This window comes from Lates calcarifer, linkage group LG18, assembly GCF_001640805.2.
Source record: "Lates calcarifer isolate ASB-BC8 linkage group LG18, TLL_Latcal_v3, whole genome shotgun sequence".
Lineage (NCBI taxonomy): Eukaryota > Metazoa > Chordata > Actinopteri > Centropomidae > Lates > Lates calcarifer.
The window spans coordinates 13,241,664-13,267,543 of NC_066850.1; the positions used below are offsets into that span (position 1 = coordinate 13,241,664).

The 25,880-nt window shown below is 38.3% G+C and overlaps 3 protein-coding genes across 9 annotated transcripts in view; 2 read left to right on the forward strand and 1 right to left on the reverse strand.

The window, feature by feature from the left end:
• LOC108895865 (E3 ubiquitin-protein ligase TRIM21) overlaps nt 1-6,621 on the forward strand; it is a 20,122-nt gene extending 13,501 nt beyond the window's left edge. For 3 of the 4 annotated variants that reach the window (XM_051077799.1, XM_051077798.1, XM_051077797.1), the window contains one exon: nt 4,829-6,621. In XM_051077799.1, coding sequence (XP_050933756.1) covers nt 4,829-5,821 — 993 coding nt within the window. In that variant the 3' untranslated portion in view covers nt 5,822-6,621. Of the gene's footprint in view, nt 1-4,490 lie in introns of all 4 variants that reach the window. The other variant, XM_051077800.1, reaches the window with a different exon arrangement.
• Nucleotides 6,622-8,608: 1,987 nt separating this feature from the next.
• Nucleotides 8,609-14,215, reverse strand: LOC108880986 (F-box only protein 15-like). 2 transcript variants are annotated; one of them, XM_018672729.2, is made up of 10 exons: nt 13,969-14,215; nt 13,757-13,840; nt 13,205-13,309; nt 12,734-12,961; nt 12,444-12,644; nt 12,224-12,347; nt 11,485-11,567; nt 10,348-10,493; nt 10,093-10,217; nt 8,611-9,239 (listed from the first exon to the last, which is right to left on the reverse strand). In XM_018672729.2, exons 1-10 carry the CDS (start codon nt 14,163-14,165, stop codon nt 8,973-8,975), a joined length of 1,560 nt encoding a protein of 519 aa, XP_018528245.1. In that variant the 5' UTR covers nt 14,166-14,215; the 3' UTR covers nt 8,611-8,972. The 2 variants fall into 2 exon arrangements, with proteins under 2 accessions (XP_050933869.1, XP_018528245.1); XM_051077912.1 differs by lacking the exon at nt 13,757-13,840 and having other exon boundaries at nt 8,609-9,239.
• Nucleotides 14,216-15,596: 1,381 nt separating this feature from the next.
• dyrk2 (dual-specificity tyrosine-(Y)-phosphorylation regulated kinase 2) overlaps nt 15,597-25,880 on the forward strand; it is a 48,321-nt gene continuing 38,037 nt past the window's right edge. Inside the window, exons 1-3 of one of the 3 annotated variants that reach the window (XM_051077909.1) lie at nt 15,597-15,768; nt 17,014-17,200; nt 24,062-24,165. In XM_051077909.1, the coding sequence (XP_050933866.1) occupies nt 17,161-17,200; nt 24,062-24,165 (144 nt within the window). In that variant the 5' untranslated portion in view covers nt 15,597-15,768; nt 17,014-17,160. The remainder of the gene's footprint in view (nt 15,769-17,013; nt 17,201-24,061; nt 24,166-25,880) is intronic. The other 2 variants (XM_051077908.1, XM_051077910.1) reach the window with 2 other exon arrangements.

Genomic DNA, 25,880 nt, shown 5'->3' on the forward strand with positions numbered 1-25,880 from the left:
CCTTGAAACCGGCAGTTAGGAACCTCTCTTGCCAAATAAAAAATTTTATCCTGAAGCCTTGTTTTAGCTGGATGACAGTTCAAATTTGACCTTACTATTCAAATAGAGGTTGAGAGACTTCTCTGAGGCTTAAAGTAAATGCTGGTATTTTGGAGCCTGGGTATTACTTTTCCATGTTTTTGGGAGTAAATGATTGATATTTTTTGCCTCAGTATTCTTATGGGTACTATTTATGTTTCATGCTTCACCTGCGTATTTTTATAAAGTGCAGAATCTAGTTAGTTTATCTTAGAACAACTGTCACAGAATAAAATAATGAGAAAGTAACTCAATGATCACAAAATGACAGGACTTTGTGTCCTCAGAAGTGGATCTCAAATGAGAAAAATACTGTAATGTCCCTTAATTATATGGGTGGGAAAAAAAGCTCCAATTAAAGTACGGCTTTATTGGCATGGAAAACAGAGATGCAGGTAAAAAAAAATAAGAATTAGAATTAAGATAAGTGAGGACTATATCAAATAATAATTTTAAAATAAATGACTTATTTGCAATCTATCTTAAGCTATAAAATTTGATAAAAGAAAAGGAAATGAATAATACACTTAGCATTTCAACCTCTTAAAAAAACACACAACTCACTCAACTCACCACTAATTACACAGTGGTCATTTTAACCTTTAACATTTCACATAAAAATGTATAGTAAAAGATCAAGTAGCATCAATATAATGGCATAGTCACTAAAAGTACTGTCAGTAAAATATGGCTCCTTACTACCATCTAGTGGCAGCTTTTGAAAACTACAGTACCCTCCTCCCGTTTTATTGACACACAACAGTTATTTAACAGATACAGTACTTCAGAGATAAGGCGTGAGGCTACATAAGGACAAACCCAGGTCTCCAAGTTTCCACCATCATGTTTTTCCTGATGAAATCATCACTCATCCACAGACATTATTATAATATCAACTTGTTGTGTGTCCAGAACTGGAATTGTTTACAGAGAGGCTGTTGCAATAAGAGCAATATATAATGGGTTGATGTGTTACTAGACAAGGGAGTTTTGTCTGCTAAAGTTACTCAGTTCAAAAAGTGACCAGCTTAGTTAAGAAGAAGAAGTCTAAGAATTACTGGCATTATATTATAAAATAAAGTCCAGAGGTGGTAACATCAGAAGGTTAGTAATTACTGTAGAATATTTTGAAGATGGTCCTTATATTTGATACATTTATCATAAAGGAACTGATTAAATAAAAACTTAACTCCCTACTGCAATGTCTTGCACTACAAATATGTGTACTACGCCATTTTTGCATTTATATTTATACATATTACATTGTGTTATCATTTATAATTTTAAACAGTTTGTGTTTGTGTTGGTTTACATGTGACAATTCAGATAATTAGTGATTGCTGCAAGTCTCCATGGTTAATAGCGGTGGGCAAATGGCTGGCCTGTGTATTTTTATAAAAGATAAGTGGTGGTGTGTAACAGTAAGCAATCATTTCAAAGTAGGAGGAGGAGACTCACTGCACTTTTACAGGAAGTCTAGCAGAGAGAGTTGAAGCAAACGACAGTAACCACCTCTCTCAGACTGAGGATCATAACTTCATTAAAGGTCACTAGTTGTCAGACAGAATAATCTTGACTGAATTCAAATTGGTGAGTTTTTTTTTTTTTTTTTTTTTAATAAAATGCTACAGTGGTTAGTTAGTTAGTCTAGAATAAATAATATGACATCAACTCAGCCGAGAAAATTGGCAATACTATACTACTATTTGGGTTTTGAATGGCTCTCAGCACAATGCTGAACTACACAAACAAAACTGATGCTAAAATTCTGAAGGAGCCTCTAAAGAGTTAGAAATGTTAACATATGTCCCTGGCCTCTTGCAGGGCAGAGTAGGGTATGGTTTGAGTTTGCTACTGATAGTCATAGTCTATCCCATGTTACTTTCGATTTGGCCCCACAGGCCATTTTTAACAGTATGAATGTGTACAACAAAGAGACTTACCAAAAATACATACGGAAATGATTCTTAAACTATAGGTCTGTATATCCATAATTGATGTACTGTATATATGCACGTTTCTGTAATTCTCTCTTTCTGCATGACTTTCTCTTTGTCTTTTTATCTTGCATTAAGCTCAGTGTACTTATAGCCTAGTTCCTCTGCCTCACACTAGTAAGTCCTTGTCTTGGTTACACAAATTATAAGCAATACATTTTTCCCAACAAGTCATCCAAATGAAAGGACAAAATGTGTTGTTTGCAACTGCTCTCTGATGGTTCGATTAAAGTAAATTCTTTGTTAGGGTTTGAAAAACAACTGGCTTTGGTTTACTTTGTACAAGTTCTAGTCGGAATAATGAAAGCTTTTTTAGAGCCCCATTAAATGTGTGCAGTAAATGACATTCGATTCACAATATTGACAACATACTGACCTTTACTTACATTGGTGAATTTTGCTGCCAATTTTCCAGACATGTTCAATCTATATGAAAAAAATTGAATGCCCCTGCTTCTAAAAACAATGTATTGATATGAAGCTTACAAACAAAGCACCCCAGGTATGAAGGATGGGCAGGGGAGTAATACCATAGCAACTTTTTTTAAACAATATAAAAACTGAGTGCATTCATATAGTTATTCACATCAAAAATATTGCAAATAGTTAATAGTTCAATTAAAAAAGAGAGCTAGTGTGAGGACTATCCTCTCACCACCTTGGACAGTCAATTTCAGAAAGTTGGACAGACAATCCCTATAATGACATATAAAGACACCATCCAACCATCCCACAAGTAACTATGACCATTGACATGACATTTTTACCAAAGTCATATAAAAATGCAAAACATATACAAAAAAATTGTTACAGTATTGCAAAAGAGCAACCCATGACTTTTAAACAGTGTCTTGTTAAGGGACACTTCATTTATAGTACTGAATAACTTACTTCTCAAGGAATAACTGTGGTGAAGTTCAGTATCTAATAGAGCTATCATTTGCTTGAATTGATCATTCATAAACATCTGTACAGGTATGTGAATTAAAGTTTATTGTTTGTGCCTGCTTAATTCTGCTCCCATATAATTCAAGACTCTGTTATAATTCAAGTAGACAGCAGCATTTCATTAAAAGCATGATCCTACCTACTTGAATTCATAAAAACCTGAGGCAACATTGGAATTGTTTATTTAAAAAAAGACTGAAACAATTAAAATATCTAAACTTAAGAGATCCCTTTGCTGATGCACATTTATACATGTCCTGGAGAAAAAATTAAATATGTCCCTCTGATTGCAAATTTCTCATATTCTTAGCAGGAAGCCATAATGGCGAAACTTAAAGAGGAGCTCTGGAAAACTCTAATGGAATTAAAAGAAGAAGAGTTTAAGGATTTCAAGTGGTTCTTAGAGCAGGATAACTTTCCAGGTATCCAACGGGCTCAGCTGGAGAAGGCAAAGAGGCGGGACACAGTGGATTTAATAGTGCAGACATATCAGGATTCTGGAGCTCAGAAGGTAACCATGAAGGTTTTAGAAAAGCTCAACAGGAATGATCTGGTTCAGCGTTTGCAAAACTCCAGCTTAAGACCAAAAGGTTAGTCTCACTCCGCATCTTACCTTCTCTGGAAAATAACAACCCAAAATACCTGAACTTCCTCACTTGTGAAGAGATAAAAAGATTTTTTCCAGCATCTTGGTTTGCACTCATCTCAATCTCATAGACAAGCAACCTACAACATCAGTTAGGAAGTGATGCAATCCTGAGGTCTACAAATCCAGCCCAGAATTGCAATCATGGGCTGTAAAATGAAAAGCTAAGCCAATCAATTACAAAGCAAACCAGGCCAAACTAAAGTGGGTCCACCAAGACCACACTTGGAGTAAAGAATGTGAGCACAATTATTGTTGTACCTATACAGGGACTGAATGGCTCACATTCACAGATCAAAGTTTACTTTCCTTGTACAATGCTTAGAATAGTCTCTTAATAGCAAGCAGGTCCACTTTCCACCTTTCTGGTAAAATTCCACAAATCAAAAGTATTTTATGAAGCTGGGGTTCTGCATGCCAAGGCCACATCGGCCCAGCGTCCAGGGCTATCCCAAGCCTTGCTCAAGAGGGACCCCAGGTCTGTACATTCTGCACAAGGTTGTGCTGGTTCTTACAACATAGCTGTCACTAGAGTGCAATTCTTTTTCCTAAATTTGTTTTGAGAAAACAAACCGATTTTTGAGTCAGAGCACCCAGATGAAACTCACTTAGGAGGTGAACCCTACCATGACAAGAGGTCATGATTTATTGAGGTTACACACACTTGTTTTAAAGATCTGAATTAAGCACTTAAACCTAAGGACAATTTCTTAGGTTTCTCTATAAAAATAAAAATTACATAAAATAATTAAATTAAAAGGTTAACACATTATAACAACTGCTCTGGAAGACTGACCATGTGTGCTTTGCCTTTTTTCCAGACGTCAAGACACTTAGTGCTTTGACAGAAGGATATAACAGAATGAAGGATGAGCTGAGTGAACATCAACTGAACCTTGAGACACAAGACCTCAGTGACCAGGAAGAAGACTATGAAAGAAAGAAGGATGAGCTGAAGAGTGTCCAGCAGTTTGCAGTAGAGGTGACTCTGGATCCTGATACAGCACATCCTAATCTCATCCTGTCTGGTGACGGGAAACAAGTACATCATGGTGATGTGAGGAAGAATCTTCCATACAAACCTCAAAGATTTCACAGGTGTGTTAATGTCTTGGGAAAGCAGAGTTTCTCCTCTGGAAGATTTTACTTTGAGGTTCAGGTTAAAGGGAAGACTGCCTGGACTTTAGGAGTGGCTAGTGAGTCTGTTGACAGGAAAGGACAAATCACCCTGAGCCCAGAAAACGGCTTCTGGACTTTATGGTTGAGGAACAGAGATGAGTATGAGGCAATTGATAACCCCTCAGTCCATCTCTCTCTGAAGAATCATCCTCAAGTGGTGGGGCTGTTTCTCAATTATGAGGAAGGTCTTGTCTCCTTTTATGATGTAAATGCTGCAGATCTTCTTTATTCCTTTACTGACTGCTCCTTCACTGAGAAACTCTACCCATTCTTTAGTCCCTGTACCAATGACAATGGTAGAAACTCTGCCCCACTGATTATTTCTCCTGTCAAACATCAACTGAACCTTGAGACACAAGACCTCAGTGACCAGAAAGAAGACTATGAAAGAAAGAAGGATGAGCTGAAGAGTGTCCAGCAGTTTGCAGTAGAGGTGACTCTGGATCCTGATACAGCACATCCCAGTCTCATCCTGTCTGGTGATGGGAAACAAGTACATCATGGTGATGTGAGGAAGAATCTTCCATACAAACCTCAAAGATTTCACAGGTGTGTTAATGTCTTGGGAAAGCAGAGTTTCTCCTCTGGAAGATTTTACTTTGAGGTTCAAGTTAAAGGGAAGACTGCCTGGACTTTAGGAGTAGCTAGTGAGTCTGTTGACAGGAAAGGACAGATCACACTGAGCCCTGAGTGTGGCTTCTGGACAACAGCACTGTCGAATGGAAAAGAATTTGTCGCTGTTGATGAGCCTACAGTCTGTAGGTTGAAGTCACGTCCTCAGAAAGTGGGAGTGTTTGTGGATTATGAGGAAGGTCTTGTCTCCTTCTATGATGTAAATGCTGCAGATCTTCTTTATTCCTTTACTGACTGCTCCTTCACTGAGAAACTCTACCCATTCTTTAGTCCCTGTACCAATGACAATGGTAGAAACTCTGCCCCCTTGATCATATGTCCTGTCAATAGCAATGATTAGATTACTCATACTTGCAGGTATTTTCAGTGGCTGACTGTTGTTTGTATCTTGTACTGTGTTAATGCATGAGCTCACCATGTATGCACAGAGGTAATGAAATACACATTACAGAAAAGAATGTGACAGCCTTGGGTGTCGCATGATTCCCTTGACAAAAAGTTGGTGGCAGCAATGCACCTGAAAAAATGTAAACATAATGGTCTTCATTTGAAAGAAAAATCACAAATGTGAGATAGATATTAATGAAGTATAGTCTGCAAATGTGAAAGTAAAAACTCTTAAGAATGTACAGAATCTGCTGTAATTATTTGTATATTTTGAATTTAAAAGTCTGATGAATTTTGTTAGTCTTATTTTCTTATTTTTCCTCTATTCCATTGGTAAATTTATTATTGTAAAACATCACTTTCTCCAAGCTGAATTGTGTTAATAACTCAATATGTGCTCCAAATGTAAACTCCAAACAAACAAACAAACAAACAGATTTTGTTCTTTTTTATCTTTCTCTTACAGTTTACACTTCTCAAATGTGGATGTAAATGAATATGGAATGAAAGCTGACTGATGGATTGATTAATTCATAGTAATGTTTGTAAACAACAAGAAAACAGGCTTTTGAGTTAAGTTTTGTTGAGAAATAACAGAATTCACATTTTTTTTTTGATTTTTCTATTGCAATCTAATGTCAGATGTAATTGTTTTTTCATTCTTATTTTTTAAGCATGTGAAGTAAAAGAAATGTTGGATTTCTGATTCAAGTGAAATTTTGACATTAATAAATCACATAAAGTGACACTCACTATTCAGTGTTTTTGCTATAAACACACTGGCTCCATAGACTTTAATGCAGTTGTTGGTTGTACTGTACACAATAGCTGGAATATAAACACAGTGGATGGCTTTGTGATTTTTAAAACTTAGTATGACAGTTATAAGAAAATTAACTGCATCTATCTACAAAGAATCATTTGGTAGCTCTAAAACTGTGGGCAGAGTGTTTTGAAAGAAATTTAGCTTTAAGGGTAATTTCATGAGGTCAATATAGGCAGCTTTTATTAAATGCAGGAAGCTATGCAAATTCACACAGGTATCAAAATATAAACTGTATTTGTTGTATAAGTAGTGCAACTGCTGCTCACAGTAACACAGTATGCACAATATCTGCCTCTGCTAACTCTGCATGTTCCAGTCTTGCCCCTCAGACAAGGATGCAAACATAAAAATGTAATGCACATGAAGTTTGCCTTGGCTTTTACAGGAAATGCAACCTCCTAACAAGGCTGACAAAGTGACAGAGGCAGGAAGGTACATCAGTGAAAGAACTCTGAACGTGGTAATCCCCTGAGAAAATCATGAGACCTCACAGTTAAACATGTACGAGGGAAGTGAAACCTTAGCCTACGTGTAATAAACCCTCGTTGTGTGGTTTCCACTGTGCACTGTGCATTAACAGTTTGACTTTTTGACCTAAGTTGAAGATAGCATGTCTCTGTTAAAACAGGAGGAAGTACACCTCTCATCATAGACATGAATGGTTTTGTTTTATATTATCTTTTTTTGTGAACTGGTCTAAACATTTGGGTCTGTGCTCATGTAGAAGCTGTCAAATGAGGAACCTAAGCTTCATGCCAGAGACAGTGAGAGTGGTCATGTCTGCAAATTAGGGATGGGCATTTTCATTACTTTTTAATGTTGATTAATCAATCCATTTTAAGTCGATTAGTCACGACGTCATCGTTAACATGTGCCCTCCACTCGAACCAAAATATGTTGTCATTTGGAGTCATGTTTTTTGGACTATAGTGAACAAATGCACTAACTTTACCTCCCAAACTCCACTCATCAACAACGCACCTCAAACTAGTTCTCAGCAGTGTGTCTCATCTGTGCAGTGAGTCTAAAGCACAGAAACCAAAATCTACCCGTCACCCTTGATGTAACAGCAGGTGACAGTGACCAAAAAAATCTGACATGAGAGCTGTCCCTGCATCAGTTGTTATTGCTACTTTCTTGGCTTCCATCAGATTCTTTTTCAGAGCTGTACCTACATATCGTCTGAAATCATTTAAGTCACCAAAGCTATTTGTTATTTGTTCCTGTCATTTACTGTCACGTGAGCATTTCGGTACTATAAATCCACAGTTTACATAAGTGCCAGCTGTCAGCTGGACATTAAAACATTTTTATCCAACTACTTTCTAAATGTTTCAAGTCACCGTCACTTATATGTTGTAACGCTAATCTTAAACCAGATGAGGGATTTTTGTCATCTGAATCTTCAGTTATCAGAGAAACAAACTGACCAAGCAGTCGCTCTCAATGTTCTGTGTCCGCGTCGCAGAGAAACACAGATTTTTAAATATGAAACTGCCAAATTCAATGAGGCCTCTGTGGATAATTCAGGTCCCAGTAAAAACCTCCTGAACAATGAACACTGAGGGAATCCTAACCTAAAAACAAGCTGAGCATCTAGAAACAACGTGAGCTAATGTTAGCAGCTGCACAGTTATCAGCCCACAGGCCCTTATTAATAATTAATCATTGACCATTAACCCCCCACCCTGTACAAATGGCCATGGTAAAAACTGTTGTCATTTAAAAGAGAATAAAGGGTAATTCACAACCAAAATTCAGCTTAACTTACTACATTAAAATCCACGTCAGACCTACTTGTTCAACCATCAAAGCATCAAAAATTAACACCAGTTATCTTGGTAACAAAGAGATTTATTTTCTCATTACTGTCAATAAAAGAATCTTTACAGAGCAGTTTATCACATTCACATGACTTCACACTACAATAACTGATTGAAATTAATACATACTCAGTAGATGCTCAATTCAAAATTAACTTTAACATTAACTTCTACTGAAATGTTATTCAAGTGAAAACAACACTGCCTGTACTACAAACAAAATGCAGATAAAGTTCAGGAACTTCTCATCTAAACTGATTTTTTTTCTAATGAAAACAGTCCAAACTCTTTGGTCATGACAAATAAAGCTTAAACAGCTTGGGCTTGAGACTCATTTTAGTTTAATATATGCATTAACAAAAACAGAAAAGACACATTTTATGAACAACTGATTAAACACTGGAAATCAGAATGTAAAAATCATAAACCAAAACTCTAAGCGGTCCGCTCGGGCATCAGTACTCTGTGCTGAAGTGCTTGTTGACTTTGGTGACAGAAATGTAGACGGTGAGGCTGATGAGGAAAAACTGCTTCTCCTCCGTCAACCAGACCAGCTTCATCCTCACCTTACCGTCTGCGTCCCGGTACTCCATCAAAAAGTGCTCGCCGCCATAGTCGAAGGACAGCTGCCTCCTTGCCTTTGTGATGCAAATAGCTGAGCTGACGCACCAGAAGGGTTTCTGGAACTCGTCCAGCAGAGTCAGTGTCATGATGCAACAGTTCTAAGCGACGCAAGGAAAAACTATCAACGCAACAGTTGGGCCAAAATGAAACTTGACCACAATGTGTGAAGTTTGGCTGGTTGAATTATTACAGCATCACTGTACGACTGCATTCAACTCATCAACAATGATGTGATGGTTTAAGTACACATATTTTTTGATTATTTTCTCAAATATAGTACAGCAGCCAGAGTATTACAGTAATACTGTAAATTCCTCTTTTTTTTAGTTTGTAAATTACAGGTATAGTCACTTTATTAAACTACACTTTGACAAACTAGGGTTTGCTGAGCACCACTTTTAATTGTTTGCCACTGTCGCGAGGGCAAACAATGCTAAGGTTAGTTTGATTTGGACGTAAGCTATAAAGTGACAAATTTGCAGCGGTAAACACGTCTTAAATGCGTCACTCGGTGTCAGAAGATGGCAGCAACAATCAAACTGACATTAGCATTAGTAGCTGTTTACTTAGAAGAAATGTTGGAGATTCAACATCAAACTTAATTGCTTTACTCACCAAGAGCCTCCAGCCGTGGAAAGCAACGGCAATGTTTTGTTTCTAATTCTATCACTTCTTCTCTTCTACATAAGTTAGCATGCTAACCACCTGCATCCAGTCTTTATGCTAAGCTAATCAAAGATGACTTCAGGGGAAACAAGGTCTGTTAACTGTTACTGTTGTATTGTGACCTGAGCTCATGACAGTTCTTTCTGAACTGGATGACTTTATGAAATAAAGAGTGGATATTGGTCAAATTTCAAAACAGTCTTCACATTTGTTGAAGTATTGTGGGCCCTCTGTGTTACAAGAACCAGGTGTGTTATGTGCTGAGTGCTGATTGGACAGTTGTACCTCTACTGAGCCCTCCAGCATCTGACTCTTCCAAGGCAGTTTGACATTTCCAGACAGTGATCTATGCTGAGACAAATTGGTCCTGTCGATGACCCTCAACTCCACCAGTCCATGCTGTATCTGAACTGATCACAGAAACAACAATCTTTAGGCCTCGAATCCTTTTTCTTCATTGATAATCCCACGTGTCAGATTACCGGTTTATCAAAAAAACATTTAATCAAACTGTATTATGTCATTATGTAATCAGATTACCTGTGCGACAGAAGAGCTTGCGAAAGTGCCCTGACATGATCTCAGTGCCGGTGTTGTGCAGGACAAAGTGCAGCGTGTAGCCATGCAGACCAAACTCAGGGTCCAAATTATCCGCAAGAGGTCGGTCCACGGGTTCAGGGTATGGGCTGCAGTATGAAGGGCAAATAAGAATCAGGCACTTCAGAGACGATTATAAAGACAACTCCAGCTGTCATCATTTGTCTGTACCTACAGCTTCTTTATTGTGACTGATTTGTGTATTTTATCTTCTGTATATCCTTTTTATGTTTCAATATGTGCCTAAACATGCAGCATAACGTTGTCTTATTTAGTCCATATTTATGCAGCATAACATTGTCTTATTTAGTCCATATTTATGTGTCATTGTTTCCACACATACACATTATATAAACACACACACACACACACACACACACACATATATATATATATAAACATTAATATTCTTATTTTTTGATGAAAAATCACATATTGTGTCTTTCAGGTGACTTTGTAACATCCAGGTACTACAGAAGAATAGACATTTTTACACCATTCATTTTTAAATTCCCATCCACAGTTAACTTTCAACACATTTTTTAAATATTAAGCTTAAGGAAAATGTAATGTTTAACAGAGAAATAATGTCTCAATCATCTAATTAATAATTGTACAGAATTTTTTTAAAAAGCAATTAATAATAAAAAGTACTAAAAAAGGGTGTTAAAGATTAAATTTGCCCTTAACTTTGGAGTAGAGTTTTCTTAACCTGATATGATGAATGTTACTGTAATTAAGAACTAATTCCCATCAGCAGTGACACATAATCAACACCTACAATCCTCCGTCTTATGCTCTCAGTTTCACTATTTTCTGATCTACTATCACGGCCAATCTATTCCTCTAATGGACATAATGATTCACTCTCCATTATTAGCATGTAGATCTTCAAATAAATTACTTAATATTTGAGAAACATATCCATGAAAATCCATGTGGGAGTTATGAGCTGCATTGGTACAGTTGCGGGGATGCATTGTGACCTGCAGGTGGAGCACTGTCCTCACCATGATCAACCATCATATTGACTGCAAGTCCAGCACTGATGAGAGGTGAATTGATGAGAGGTGAACCCACCAGACTGGAGATCCCAGCAGACTCTTCTCCACCAGTTTGTGGAAGTGCAGACTGACCATGATGAAGGCAACATTGCTCTGACCCTACACACACAAACACACATAAATTCATTTCATTTTTATTCATGGATCTTTTTCTCTTAGTGTTAGCCCTCAATCCAGACTAACACTAACAGCATTTTTCTCCCTGCAAAACGGCCTGAATTTTAAACTGACAGCTTGGAGTTTCAGTGTGTATTGAGTAGGGAGGGGCGGGAGAAATCGATTCTTAGATGCGTGGTGATGCAGATGTGGACAATTCTGACTGATTCGAAAATGTCAAAAATCAATTTTCTAGATATTAATTGATAACATAATGTTGATGAAACACAAAAAGCAGGACAGGGAAGTGCAGAAATGCAGGATCCGAACAGTCTATGGCGTGCACATAACAGAGATGGCTGAGTGAAAAATCCGAACAGTATCCTCTGCATTAAAAGCCAGCGTATGGAGGCACTTTAGCTTCTATGAAGTTGAAAGAAAAAAGGACCTGACGAGAGCTATACTTTCTTTAAGTTGCGTCAAACTAAACTAAAACATTTTGGAAAAATGACAAACACGAGAAATTATATTCACATAGAAACAGTGTTTAAAAAATCTCAACGTTGTCACTGCCATGTCAACAAACAGACCTCTATTTTAAATTCTAGTAAAGATTCAGGACTTTCCAAAGACAGAAGAAGAGTCTGAGCGTCATTTACCCTCCAGATTCCAATCATGACGCCCGGTGACAGATGCATCAGTTTGATCAGTCTGTCTTTGCTGATGAAGCGACTGGGCTGAGTCTTCATGTCCAGTTTTAAAATCAGGGATCGCCAGTCAGGCCTGATGGAGGAGAAGAGGAGGGACAGGTGGAGGTGTAGTAAATGTGAGGTGAATGATGCGTGTGTGTGTGGAGGAGGTGGAGGACATGTATCTTACTTCCTGACTTTGGGGGTATTGGGCGTCTCCTTCCTGACTCCGTGCAGTTGGATGTTGCTGATGTGATGGTAGCTGATGAAGATGCCTCCGCTCCAGCGGATGATCACCGACGACTCAAAGAAATACGCTCGACTCGGCTCCAGCGTGCTCTCCTGTCCCCAGGAGTTACACACTGTCAGCTCCCAGGTCACATTCAGGTTCCTGGAATAAAAACACAACACAGCTCTGAGATTATAAATAAGTAAATAATGGTACAACTGTGAATTTAAGATCCAGTTTTCCGCTCATACCTGAGGACCCACTCTGTCTGCCTGGGCAGCCCAGTGTATGGGCTGATTTCTCTCAGCTCTCTCCTCCACTTGTTAAGCTCTTGTCCAGCCACAGTCCTGAAATACATCTTCTTCCAGTGGCCCGCAGACCGATCCTCCACCTCCTCTTTCATCGCTTTATCATCCACCGACTTTGGCTTCCACATCTCTCTCCCAAACTCTGACATGTACATCTTATGCCACATGACACTGCAGTGAAGGAAGGTCAGAGGTAAACATTGGCTGCAGAAAAGCACTACTCACTATTTCATCAAATCCTATTGTTCATTTTACAACTTTAACTAACACAAGACTAGAATTATTAATCTATTTCACAGAGAAAAAAATCCCACCCAACCACATTAAAGTAAAAGGCCTTTCAGCTGCATCACAGTGAATCGCTAAAATGCTTTTGTACTAAATGAGGAATTAAGTTGACTCTGTCAGGCTTACTCATCATTGGCGAGCTGGTAGAAGAGTTTGCTGACATGGCCGATGCAGAACAGCGAGGAAGCATCAAGATATGACAGAATTTTAATCAGGATCTCAGACGGCAGCCTGAAGAAGGAGAAATAAAGAGTTACTGTAAAGGACTAACACCACTGTTCATTCCACCTGCAGTTTAACCACTCTGAATGGGACTTGTACTGCTTAATTTAGACATGTAGTATGATTGTTTCAATGATCTATTGTTCTAACTGTTCATTTGTCTCATGAACAGTACAGTCTATAAAATGTCAAAAGATTAATGAATCAATCAACTGACATATTCAGATGTTTTGTTGCATCCAATCAACAGCTTAAAAAAAATCCAGTTTACTGTCAAAGAAGACTAAGAAAACCAGCATATATATTCACATTTAAGAATAAAGTTGTTGGTATATACGTTTTTAAAAAGGAAAGACTATCAATATAGTTGATAATTGTTAAATTGAAAAAAAAAAAAAAAGAAAAAAAAGATGGCGGCAGAGATAACCTGACATTATCAAGGTTTAGCTAACTGACCTTTCCACTAAATTGTCCTTGGATGGAGGAGTTTTAATTTCGGGAAAATCCGCTTTCTTTTTCTCTCTTCTCCGTTCTGGGCAGCTGGCGTACAAATAAAAATATAAACAAAACTGCCGAGGTTAGATAAAATCCTCTAGAGAAGTGCGCCAGCTGCATGCATGCACGTATTCTTCTACAGCATGCTGTAGCTAATATGGCGGACGGTTCACCTGTAACCATCCCCGCTGACCGGGCTCCGTGCTGCCTTTGGCCGTCTTTTCTTTCCTCTGCCGCCCGCCTGTCCTCCGCCCGGACCCGGCTTTCCTCTACCACGAACCGGCGGTGGTCTACCTGGAGCTGGCTGGATTGGCTGCCGGTGCAAACCCTCCAAGACGCTGCGGAAAAACTCCCCTCGACCCGCAGCCATTATCACAACGTTATCTGATTTTCACTTTAACCGCCAGTCGCGACTTCCGGTCAAACAAGAAAAGTGTCAATGGGTGGTTAATAGCGCAGCGAAACTGCTAGATGGCAGCCGTGTTTTGTCTAAATCACATCAAGTAATTTTATTATTGAAATGTTCCTAATTTATCAAATAAATTAATATTAATCGTGTATTTAAAATGCCATAGCTTTTAAAAAAGTAAAATCCTTATTATTCTTGATTACTTCTACAAGCTAAAGAAAGTTTTTATTTTTATGCTCTTTTTTATGTTCACAGCAACAACTAAAAAAGTCCCCCAATAAAAGGTCAAGTTTTTTTTTTTTTTTAGCCTTTTATGGTTTGCATTACAACCTTCAATCTTCTGTAGATAACAATGTGGATACAAGGTTCATGCAAACCCCAATTAAAATGTCAAACAACAATCAACAATTAGCATCTTAAAAAGAATAGGTAGCAGTCTAACAGAAGCTGCATGGTCAGGTCTTTTCTCTAAGGTAAGAACATCAACAGTACTTCAAGCATAAACGTAGCAGGTCACTGTTTACTGCTTCTGGATAACTTATATTTTTATTTATTTATTTTTACATACAGTCCTAAAACAACCAGTTTCATAAATCTGATTCATTTTTACAGAAGATACAATGTGCAAAAACAAAGTACTTCAACAAAGCTGAAAACATATGGGCATCTCGTGGCCCCCCCAGTCCTTGTTGACCCCAACTTAGGAATGACTTATTAAATATTTCAAAACAAGCCCAATACATGACCCATGACTGAAAAACTGTGCACAAAACTGCATTTTCTCCATTTCAGGTTTTTGCAGCAGTGTATCTCGGTTTGAAAACTGAGCTGCTAGCTGTAGGCTGACATTCTACAGTTTACATCTCTGTATTTAATTAAATACTGCCCTCTGCTGGTGGAAGGAGACACCGACGTTTTGTTTGTCTTGGGTAAAAAATGTATGGAATTTTTAAATAAAAATATTGTTGGAAACTTTCTGGTAAGCTTCTGTCTTGAAATCACAACCTGTAAATAAAAGGATATGTTTGGAGGATCTGAATTGTAATATTTTAAGTTTATAAATTGGAGTACTGGAAGAGATGGGGACCCTGATAAATGAAAGGAAAGTGACTTATGTATTTTTCCAGACACTCAGTAAAATCAGTTTAAAAGGTTTGTTAGTGTGTTTCCTGCTGACACAGGTAGTTCTGCTGCTCTGTATTACACAACAGTGCTCCTCTGTAATTTAACTAAAAGCTATGAAACCTGAGACCACACACACACTCACACACACAAACACACACCCATTGCCTGAACAAACGTTATTATCAACACAACAGTGCTCAGAAGCAACACCAAGAAACCAGGGATGTAAACATGTTGTTGGTCTCCAAGCAGCTCGATAAACAATTACACACTGTGTAAAGTGATGAGGTCCTCATGTAGAAAACACTGGAGGAGGCAGAAGTGAGGAGAAACACTCTGCTCTGCTTCACCTTCAAGCATCAGTTTTACTTTTCTGAAGCTCAAAGCACAAAAAGAAAACTGTCGTCCTCAGTGGTTTAAACTTCCTCTGACTTTTGTGGTGAGTATCCCTGGATTTACCTTTGCTTATTTTAACTGGTAACATATGATGAAGCATCAGTGTTGTTGCTATGGTTACCTGCAGTTTGATAACAAAAGTGTTGATACAAAAGTGATTATATGATGCTATTAGCAAAAAGAGAAAAAAACATTCAAATTCAAGGACAACTTACAAGCTTTTTTTATTGAAATCTTTAGAAAAAGCTCCTGTTTTGTGGTTGAGTCACTAACCTGCGAGTCCAAGTTGAGTCTCAAGTCCAAAGAAGAGTCTGACTCAAGTCCTTATTACCTGAGTCTGAGTCCTAGTCTGAGTCATCAAGGTTGAGTCTCAGCACTGTTACTGACTGTAGTGGGCACGTAAATCCACATGTAGGCTGGTGAACACATGTGTCTGCCACTGCAAGAAACTGAATAATGTTACAGTATTAAAACAGCTATAATATCATATGCCAAATTTTATTTATTTGGTAAAACTACTACTTCTACTGTCAGGAATAAACTTGCTAGTAGGCTAGTATTTAGTATTACAATGCCAGCGTTACAATGCCAGTAGAAACTATTTGGCATAATACACATCACAATAACATTAGACCATGAACTGTATAAATATACAGGAGAAAACTAATGCGCCAATTAGTGCAATTCGTTATTGAGATTGTGAATGACTCATTATAATGTCATACTAATGTGACAGGTAATGCACAGCGGAGTTCTAAATACACTCAGTGTCCACTTAATTAGGTACACCAAGCCAATACAACTGTCTGCCATAAGTGCATCAGTTAATGTTTTAGTATTTTAATCATAGTTAGTGATGCTGTTGTACTGGACTGAATCATAGTCAAAAATGTTCTTTATATTCTGACCACTTCATGTATTAAAATAGGAAAGATCAAAACTTAGAAACACCAACTTTACCTATGAACTCAGAAATACACATGTCATTACATTTACACATATAAGACATTGAAATGGTAGAAGTTATCTATATTAAGCTATATAATTTAATTATAATCTATATAATTATTTTTAAACTGCTGTGTTACCAACGTGCTGAGTGTAAAGCAGGCTGGATGCCAGCCTATTGGTAGTTGTATTGGCACATTAACATTCATATTTTTATTTAAATTATTTGACAAAGTTTCATGAGACAAAATTTCATGTGTGAGGGGGAGGAACACAGTATGAACAACATGTTATAAACAGTTAATAAGTAGTGTGTGTGTGTGTTTTTTTTTTTAATTAGTTATTCTGTTAGTTATTAATCCTGAGTGTGAGGGAGAGAAAGGAGAGATTAGAAAGAGGAGGAGTAGGAGGAGGAAGAGGAGGAGCTGTAGATGGAGGAAGAGGAGGCGTCCTGCCCGTCCGTGTCCAGAGGAGAGGAGCGGCCGCCATGTTAACCAAGAAGCCCGGAGCCTCGGTCCTCCCGACGGGTGAGCACTGCCTCTATAGCCGGCTGGAGGGCGCCTGAGCCCGGCCACTGTGGCGGAGACGCGCCGCTGATTGTAGCCTGGTTAGCTCCGTTTAAACTCAGTGTAAAGTAACGAGAAAGAGGGCTGGAGCTGTGTTAGCTAAACGGGCAGGGACAGAAACAGACTCGTCTTTCTCCCTGTTTATTAAATTAACTGCTAATCTTATTTAAAAAGGGGGAGACAGAGAAGAAGCTGTAGTGTGAATGTATAAAGCAAAGAGATTAAAATAAATAAATAAGTATATAATTAAAGGCTGATCCAGACGTCTCCCTTCCCTGTCTGTCAGGTTTATTTTTAGCTAGCTAACCAACAGATAGAGACAGGTTCCCCAATGTGTTTCCCTACTGTTTACTGACACTTTATTTCCGATTTGAACCGTTTATAACGCCTTTATAACAACATCGTGGCCTGTAAATATATTCATCGTTGTCTTTTAGCTTAGCGTTAGTTATTTAAACATGGTTTTTGGTTTGTTCTTGGTGTGTATGTGTGTGTTTTCTGTCGGTTGCTGGGTAATTTTTGGCCTCCAGCTCCGCAGGCTGAAGTAAACCTTCGGTTCAGTTCAGTCAGAGGTCAGCTGGTGTCCTAGTCTTTATTATTGTTATTTTTTTCAACTGTCAGCTTCTAAAATGTACAACAATCAGACGCCCCATCACGTTTAAGCAGCCTGACAAGCACATGCTAAAACTGATATAGACTGTTACAGGCTTTATTACACATCAATGTAACAGTGGCTGCTGTAGCTTTGTGTTGATTGTGTGATTGTTTTACTGCTTTATAAACTGATAATGTCAAACATTTATTTTGTTCTGCAGAGGTTCTTAGCTTGGTAATGGTTATTTACAGAATGTCACAGAGATATATCATTATTTAAATGTAAATGTCTTATGTTTCTTTGGTTACATTTGCCAATTAGAGCCTAATTTGGTACTTTGGTTTACCAATCTCCAGAGTTATTATTCATCTGGAGCTACTTAAAGTAGCCTAACGTTTATCCCAGGTGTGATTGCTTGATCATGAGTGGACCAAAACAGTCACATGGAAAACAGTAATGTAAAAGTGTAGTATTTACAGAGCTTTACAGCTTGTCTGATATTTAACAACAACAAGGAATAGGGAATATCGTGGTTGCATCTTCCCATATCACAATACAAGATTGTGGACGTTTGTGTCACAATTTTGGTCTCGGTTTCAGAGTTAATGTGCGCTCAGTGGTTAAGTAACACAATATTGTCACTCTGGGTGATTTCAGCTCATTTTACACCAAAATTAGTGCATGTATGCAGATTTTTTAAACACAGGTAAACCAGCTTAAAAAGCGATCAAGTCCTCTTGCACTGCCATTAGACAAGTTTTTCTTTGTTTCCTGTTTTTCTCTAGTGTGCCACAAGCACACTGGAAAACAGGGCAGCAGGAGAAGGAGGCAAGCGACGGAGACGAAATATACTCTTTTATAAAGTTTCTCTAGGAATCTGTACATTTCAGTTCCTCAGGCATTTTAAAATTCAACACATGAACAACTTTAAAAATATGATCTAACCCAGTTGGTTGGTAGCTCACTGTTAGCCAAATATAGGATCCTTAGGTAGCTTTGTGGTTACCAGTCAAGTATTTTCACAGCTTTGTCAATGTGTTGACATAAATGTAGACACATTAATGTAAACATAATGCAATGTTAAAATTGAGGTTATGTAATCTATTACTACTAGTACAGACAACGACTACAAATTTCCACGCTGCCCTGTGATCACTTTCTTCTGTTTTGTATCGTCAGTTATGAAGTTAAGACAATGACTGATACAGAATAATGATCATTACTACAGTGTTCATGAGCCTTTCGGTCAATATTTCAGGGTTTGGGTTTGTTGTGTCTTTGTACCAACAGTAATAGGACAGCAGTACAACTCTCTGTCTGTATTATCTATCTTTCATCTCACCACATGGGTTCATCATACTGGTAGTTTAATTATCAGTTCATTAGTGGATTAAATCTATAGTGTTTTTTTTTCCTGCAGGCTATGTGGTGACAGTTTGTGCTGCTCCAGGCTGCCTTTTCACTTTTTTTACATTTTGTGCCCTATTTTCAAACCATGCACCAAAACGGTACACCACCTGTAAAGTGATTACTTTTAATATTGACTAATTTGATTTATTTATTTTGCTGGTTAATCAACTAATCTTTTGTCCACAAGAGTCCAGAATCCAATGAGATTTAGTTTACTGTCATTTCAGACAAAGAAAAGCAAAAATTTCACCCAATTTGAGAAGCTGAAACTACAATATATTTCACATATTTGCACAGAAAAATACTCTATTATCAAATAGATAGATTCTGTTGATCAACTAATCAGTTAACCAACTAACTGTTGCAGCTCTAAACACAATCACTCCAGCAGGTTGTGATTTTTTTTTTCTAGTTGTGAGCAACTCTTTCTGTTGAAATACACACCCTGTTCAAATGTTGGAACAGATGCTTGGATATTTAACTATATGCAGGTCAGCAGGTTGAAATGATAAAAGGTCCAGGTTTCCAGGTCACTTTCTGAACTTCTTGTGCACGTGGTCACATTGCCACAGGTTTTCCCACTAGTCCTGTCGTGCAGCATGCCAAGCGTGTTCGCCAGCGCTCTGGCATTTCCAGCTCGGTGTCGAGTTCACATTCAGCACACTGCTGTTCCACTCTGTTAGCGTGCATCTATCAGGCTTGCAGCGAAGAAATACTGGACGTGCCTCTCTGGTACAGGTCGCTGTTACAGTATCGTCACATACTGCAGAGGTAGAGGCCCTGGTGGAGCTGATGAAGGGCTCAGAGGCCACAGGGAAACAGGTTGAATTAGAGCCTGAGAAATACTGGACTGATGTTAAAACAGTGACAGTGATGTTTCACTGGCTGGTTAAAGTTTCCTTTAAGTACATTAATTAAATTGATGATAAAGATGTGTATAAGGCAGTATATTTACAATCAAATTAAATAAAAAAGAGACATACACTGATATTGTTACACTATTGATTGATAAGACCGTATGAGCTGATAATAATACTGATATATTGATCCAGCTCTGGTTTGAATCAATTTTGTCTTGTTTTTGCTGGGTTCATTTTGTAAAATGTGTTGTACCGTGGCCAATATGACAGTAAATACTGTGAGATGACAATCGTCAGACAGAGTGCTTTATCACAGGTTTGGATTTTTACGTGATTTTCACACTGATTTGATGTTAAAAGTCCTCACATTTGAGAAGATGCAGCTGAAGTAAAATTGCTGTTTTTGCTCAAATGATTCATTAGTAATCAAAAACGTTAACCTGTCAATCACGTTGTACATTTTATTTGTAGAATGATACTCGAGGCGCTGATGCGTGACACAGAAGGAAAATCAACTAATTGTTGCAGCAGTGGTCTGCAGGAGAGGAAGGAAGCTTGATATATTCTGATTCAGGATCAGAATATATCAAGACTTAAATCAAGATTTAAGTGCCTGTGTATTGATAAGGCTATCAGAATATATAGTGATATTGATTGTTTGCCTCAGCTTTAGTCATTAGCAGGATTACAGTGCAGATGCATTAGAGGCATGTTTGTGCGAGGTGTGTTTGTGTGCAGTATCAGACTGAGGCTGTGTGTTGTTTGGATGTAGTTGTGTTACAGTGTTTGAGTCTTTCTCTTAGTTGTCCTCATTAGCAGGATTACAACGAGCGTTCAGATTAAAGGCAGAGAGCAGCAGCAGAGACCATCTGTCTGCTTAGACACTGATGGCTGTGGAGAGAAGGATGGTGGCCTGCGAGGGTGTGTGTCTCAAAGGCTGATCTGGACTCGCCTCCTTTAAGTCATGCCACTGCTTTGATAATCTGTTTCCATGACTCGCCAGTTGTCGACTCTTGTCACATCACATCCCGACTAAAGCAGCAACCAACCATTATTTTAATTATCAATTAGTCTGCAGATGATTTTCCCAATTAATCGATTAGTTGTTTAGTCTAGAAAGAGTTCCCCAGACCTCAAGGTTTTTTGTCCGATCAACTGCCGGAAACTGCAGAATACTGAGTTTGCAATCATGTAAAATACAGAAAAAAGGACAATCCTTACACTGGAGGAGGTTCAACCCATTATAAGTAGTTGCTGATTTATTTTCTGTTGATCAGCTGATGAGGCCAGATCTTAATGCTCGAACCAGAACGTAAACAATGAGTCAATTGGTCGATTAGTTGATCAGTAATGTGTCAAACAGCCAAAAATTAATCTGTCACAGATGATGAGCTCAGAAAGAATGAGAATTGTTAACTGTCAGAGAAAGTAAACTGTCTGAGTGTAAAACAACAACCTGTGTTGTTGCGAGTTGGGGTGTAATGATACATCAGTCTTCATTGGTACATCAATTCAGTGATCAACAATCCCATGGCATCGATCCAAAATAAAAACAATGTGGTCTCCCAGCCAAGATTGCTGACGTGACAGCAACATGTTCATTAACCCTGGAATAACAGGACTTTAACTTAACAGTCTAAATAGCTTTTCTTCACTAACCCAACACTAACGTAATGTAGGCTGTAACATCACAGTCCGTCACAATATAATCATTTATAAGACATGCCTTTATTGATTGTTTTTCATCATAATGGTTGAGCTCAGGAATAGAGGTCAAACGATATTTTAGTTGCTTTGTGTGATTTGATATAAATGGAAGTAACTGTGTTAAATTTGCAGATGATATCGTCTCATATTGATCGCTGGCTCCGGAACTGAATTGAATCAAAATCGTATCGTAGCAGACTATGTGATATCAGCAAACATCAAATCGTTGTCCGTTGAATCAATATATCATCCTGATTAAACCTGTGATTTACAACCCTAGTCGTGAGGTGGTAATTCTAGTTCATACTATTCTGATACCTCATAGATTGATAGATCATCCTAGAAATTTGTCTATCAATTAATCATTTAATAGTTTGTTGATTCCAGCTTCTCAAATGTGAAGATTTGCCGCTTGTCTTTGTCATATATAGTTTAGTAAAGAAGGAATATTGGACTTGGGATAAAACGGGACATTTGAACACATCACTTTGGGCTCTGTGAGGCTATGATTGTATAGACTAATGAAAATAATTATTTGCAGCTCAGCTCTGGAGGCACATATCACATATTTTATAAGAGCATGTGCTGAAGCTGCAGAGAGAGTCAGAGGCACAGAGAGGCAGTAAGTGTATTTGGGATTATCAGGCTATATTAAAACCTTCATCCTCCTTAGACTGAATCAACCTGCAGGACCCACACAGATTCCAGACTCCTACAGTGATCTGGTCCAGGCCTTACTCTCTCCTGCTGACCATCAGCACCAGTCGTCAGGCAACTTTTGGTTTCAGTGGATTTAAGGCTGAACTATTTGGATAATTTTGAGTAATCGCAAAAATGGCAGACACCTGCCGGCTGCGATTCTCGTTTTGCTTTTTGGAGTTTTATTTGAAAGAATCAGAGGCTGAGATGTCTCCCATAAAGAAAAAATAACCTTGGTAATTGGATTTGCAGAAAATGAAGGAAGAAGCTAAAAGAGTAGTTTGTGTAAGAAGCTCGAGGTAAAATCATTTGCATTGTTTGGCCCATGTTGGTTTAGGGATTTTTTCAGTCCTCTTCAGACATATCTAAGACTGATCAGCTTTTAATCAATGCATATGTCTTGCCAAAGTCACCTCTGCTCATATAACCCACAGGCGTCAGAGGGATCCCAACCACTTTCTAATATTTTTAGGAGATTGGCGAGCCTGCGCCTGGTGCATGTGTTACATAAGAAGCTCTTTTGGTGGCGGTCGCGTCATGTGATATTGGAGAGAGGCAGCGATAACATCTTGTACTTTGAAAGGTTGATCCTGTGTCAAGTATTTAGTCAGAGCTCAAACCTGGAAACCCAGACCATGGGGACAGGACTGTAGAGATGCTGCGGTGCTGATGGCTGCTGGACTCATATGTCCTGTTTAGTTCTGTTTAATGAGCAGACTTGGAGTTGTTGGAGGGTGTAGTTTTCTCTTTAGATGGAGCTTCGCATGAATGTGCCATGGATACAGCTCAGCCCAGCCCACATAGGACTCAATTCATGTAAGCCTGAACCATAGGGGTGTATGGAGCAGCAACGATTAGTCTGTTAATCAATCAGTCAACTGACAGAAAATTAATCGGCAGCTGATTTCATAATCATCATTGTTCTGAGTTATCCGTCCCATTCTTGTGAATGCAATATCTCCATAACACCTTGATGGAATTTCTTCAAATTTGGCATAAACCATCACTCAAAGATGAACTCATTAGAATTTGGTGGTCAAAGGTCAAAGGTCAAAGGTCACCGTGACCATACTAATCACGTTTTTGGCCTAATATTTGTTGGTTCCAGCTTCTAAATGTGAGGATCTGATGCATATCTGTGTTGAACAAGAATATGTTTGGATTTGTAGACTGTTGGTCGACGTCTGAGGAAGTTATTTATTACAGGCATCTGTCACTATTTTCTGATATTTTATGGACAAATCACTGAATTGACTGGTCAGTGATTGAACAGGAAAGTGACTGTGGATATATTTTAGATATAATAGAAGTTAAAAGTCAAGAAATAGTCATGTCTAAACTGAGAGATCACTAACAAAGACGTTTTCTGTGCTGGAGGAAATCGAAGTAAAAACTGATTAAATACTTCCAGTTGTTGTTCTAAGCCAAGCATAAACACATGCTGGACCTACAGTAACTCTGTACTGAAAACAGAGATAAAGTTGTCATCTTAATAATCAGAAAGAAAAATAGGAAAGGTAAAACTCCTCTGTTTTCTCTGTCTCTTTCTAGGCAAAGTGGGCGAGCCGGTCTACTCTCCTGGTCACAGCGGCTCTCAGACGACATCACCTGTCACCCTGCCGCCACTTTGGAACAACAACCACAACCCCCTGACGGTACAGACACACACATTTTTCCTCTCATCAGTTTACTACAAGTACAGAATTATTTTCCATTAATTGCAGCACAGAATTTTGTATTTATTCTTTTTATTCATTGAGCTTAAAGAAGCTTAAAGATAGATTGAGCTTAAAAAGTGAAAGTGAAGAATTAAAATTACAAAGAAAAGATTCTTTAAAACATTTGTTACATTTTTATCTGTCAATCAGTTTGTCTGGGGAACATGTAAATGTGGCACATGTAGCAAAACTTCTGCCAGTGTGACCTAGATCAGCTGCTTTTATTTTGAAAGTTATCAGCAGGTAAATCTCAGAGGACATCGAAGGTTAGCTGATAAACATCAGTAGACTCATCATCAGTCTTTATCTAATCTGCATGCCACCGTTTGTTTTATTATTGTGATCCTTTCCTGTCAATGCTAACCTTTCAAATTAATTAAGTCAGTGACCTCTGGTGTTGATATGTCTTTATATCTGGTCCTGACAGCAGCCTGTAGCTGCATTAGAGCTATGTTGGATTTAGAAGTTTATAGCTAGTGTGTTAGCATGCCATCAGCATGCGGTTAGCGTGCTGTTAGCTTTGTGAAGCAAAGAGCCTGAAAAACAGTTCTGTGGAACAGTCAGCTGTAGCCACGTGGCTAATAATAGCCCTCTGCTCCAGGATGCTTTAAACAGCTGATTGGTTTATAGGTGGTGTGAAGGACAGACACAGGCACACACACACACACAAACACACACACACACACACACACACACACACACACACACACACACACACACACACAGAGGACTAATGGTATAAAGGACCTGATGCAGCATTTATTTGATCCATTAATTGATATCACTGCTGATCACTTCACCTGTTAGCATTAGCAGAGTTTCCTGTAGCCTGTTACAGCCAGAGACTTTTATGAAGTATAACATTAACCTACAGGGAAGCACATCAGAGACTTTATATCACTCAGCTAAGACCATATATGTGTAAGCAGCTGTTTATCTGTCAGAGCAGATTTTTCAACCTCTAATGATCAAATCAGTCAATTTGTAAGTTAATTTGACAGTTTTGATTATCTATTAATCTTTTTTACCTTGTATTGTGGGAGTTTGAACGGTTGGTCAGATAGAACAAGTGAATTTGAAGATACCATCTTTTATTTTCTGATATTTTATAAACCAAACTGTTAATGGATTAATTTAGAAAATGATCTGCAGATTTGATCCGTGATGAAAATAATTGTCAGCTGCAGCTGTGTGTGTTCTCGCTCACCTAACTTTACCTCATTAGGTGAGGGTGGAGTCAACAAAGCTTTGCTCTCGTGTATCACTGTAACTACTGAGAACACACACAAACACATACACACACACATCAGCCTGACTGCTGTGTGTGTGTGTGCATGTGTTATTGTTTCAATTTCATGTCTTGTTGCACTCCCTTATTTTATAGCCCAATCCCCGACTGACACACACATGGACATTATTATAGTGTTGTAAACAGCTGGTCTTTGAAGTGAGCCGTGTGGCCACCTTTGTGTTCGTGTGTGAGACGGAGAACTGAAACCAAACACACCTCTGTTATCTGAAAGGACCCAGGTGGCTGGTCACCTCGGCAACAGGGAGTGACTCACTGAGACAAAGAGACAGAATAATAGACTGAGAGAGAGAGAGAGAGTCCATTAATCAGAATTAGGCTATTAGACTGTATGAGTTCTTCA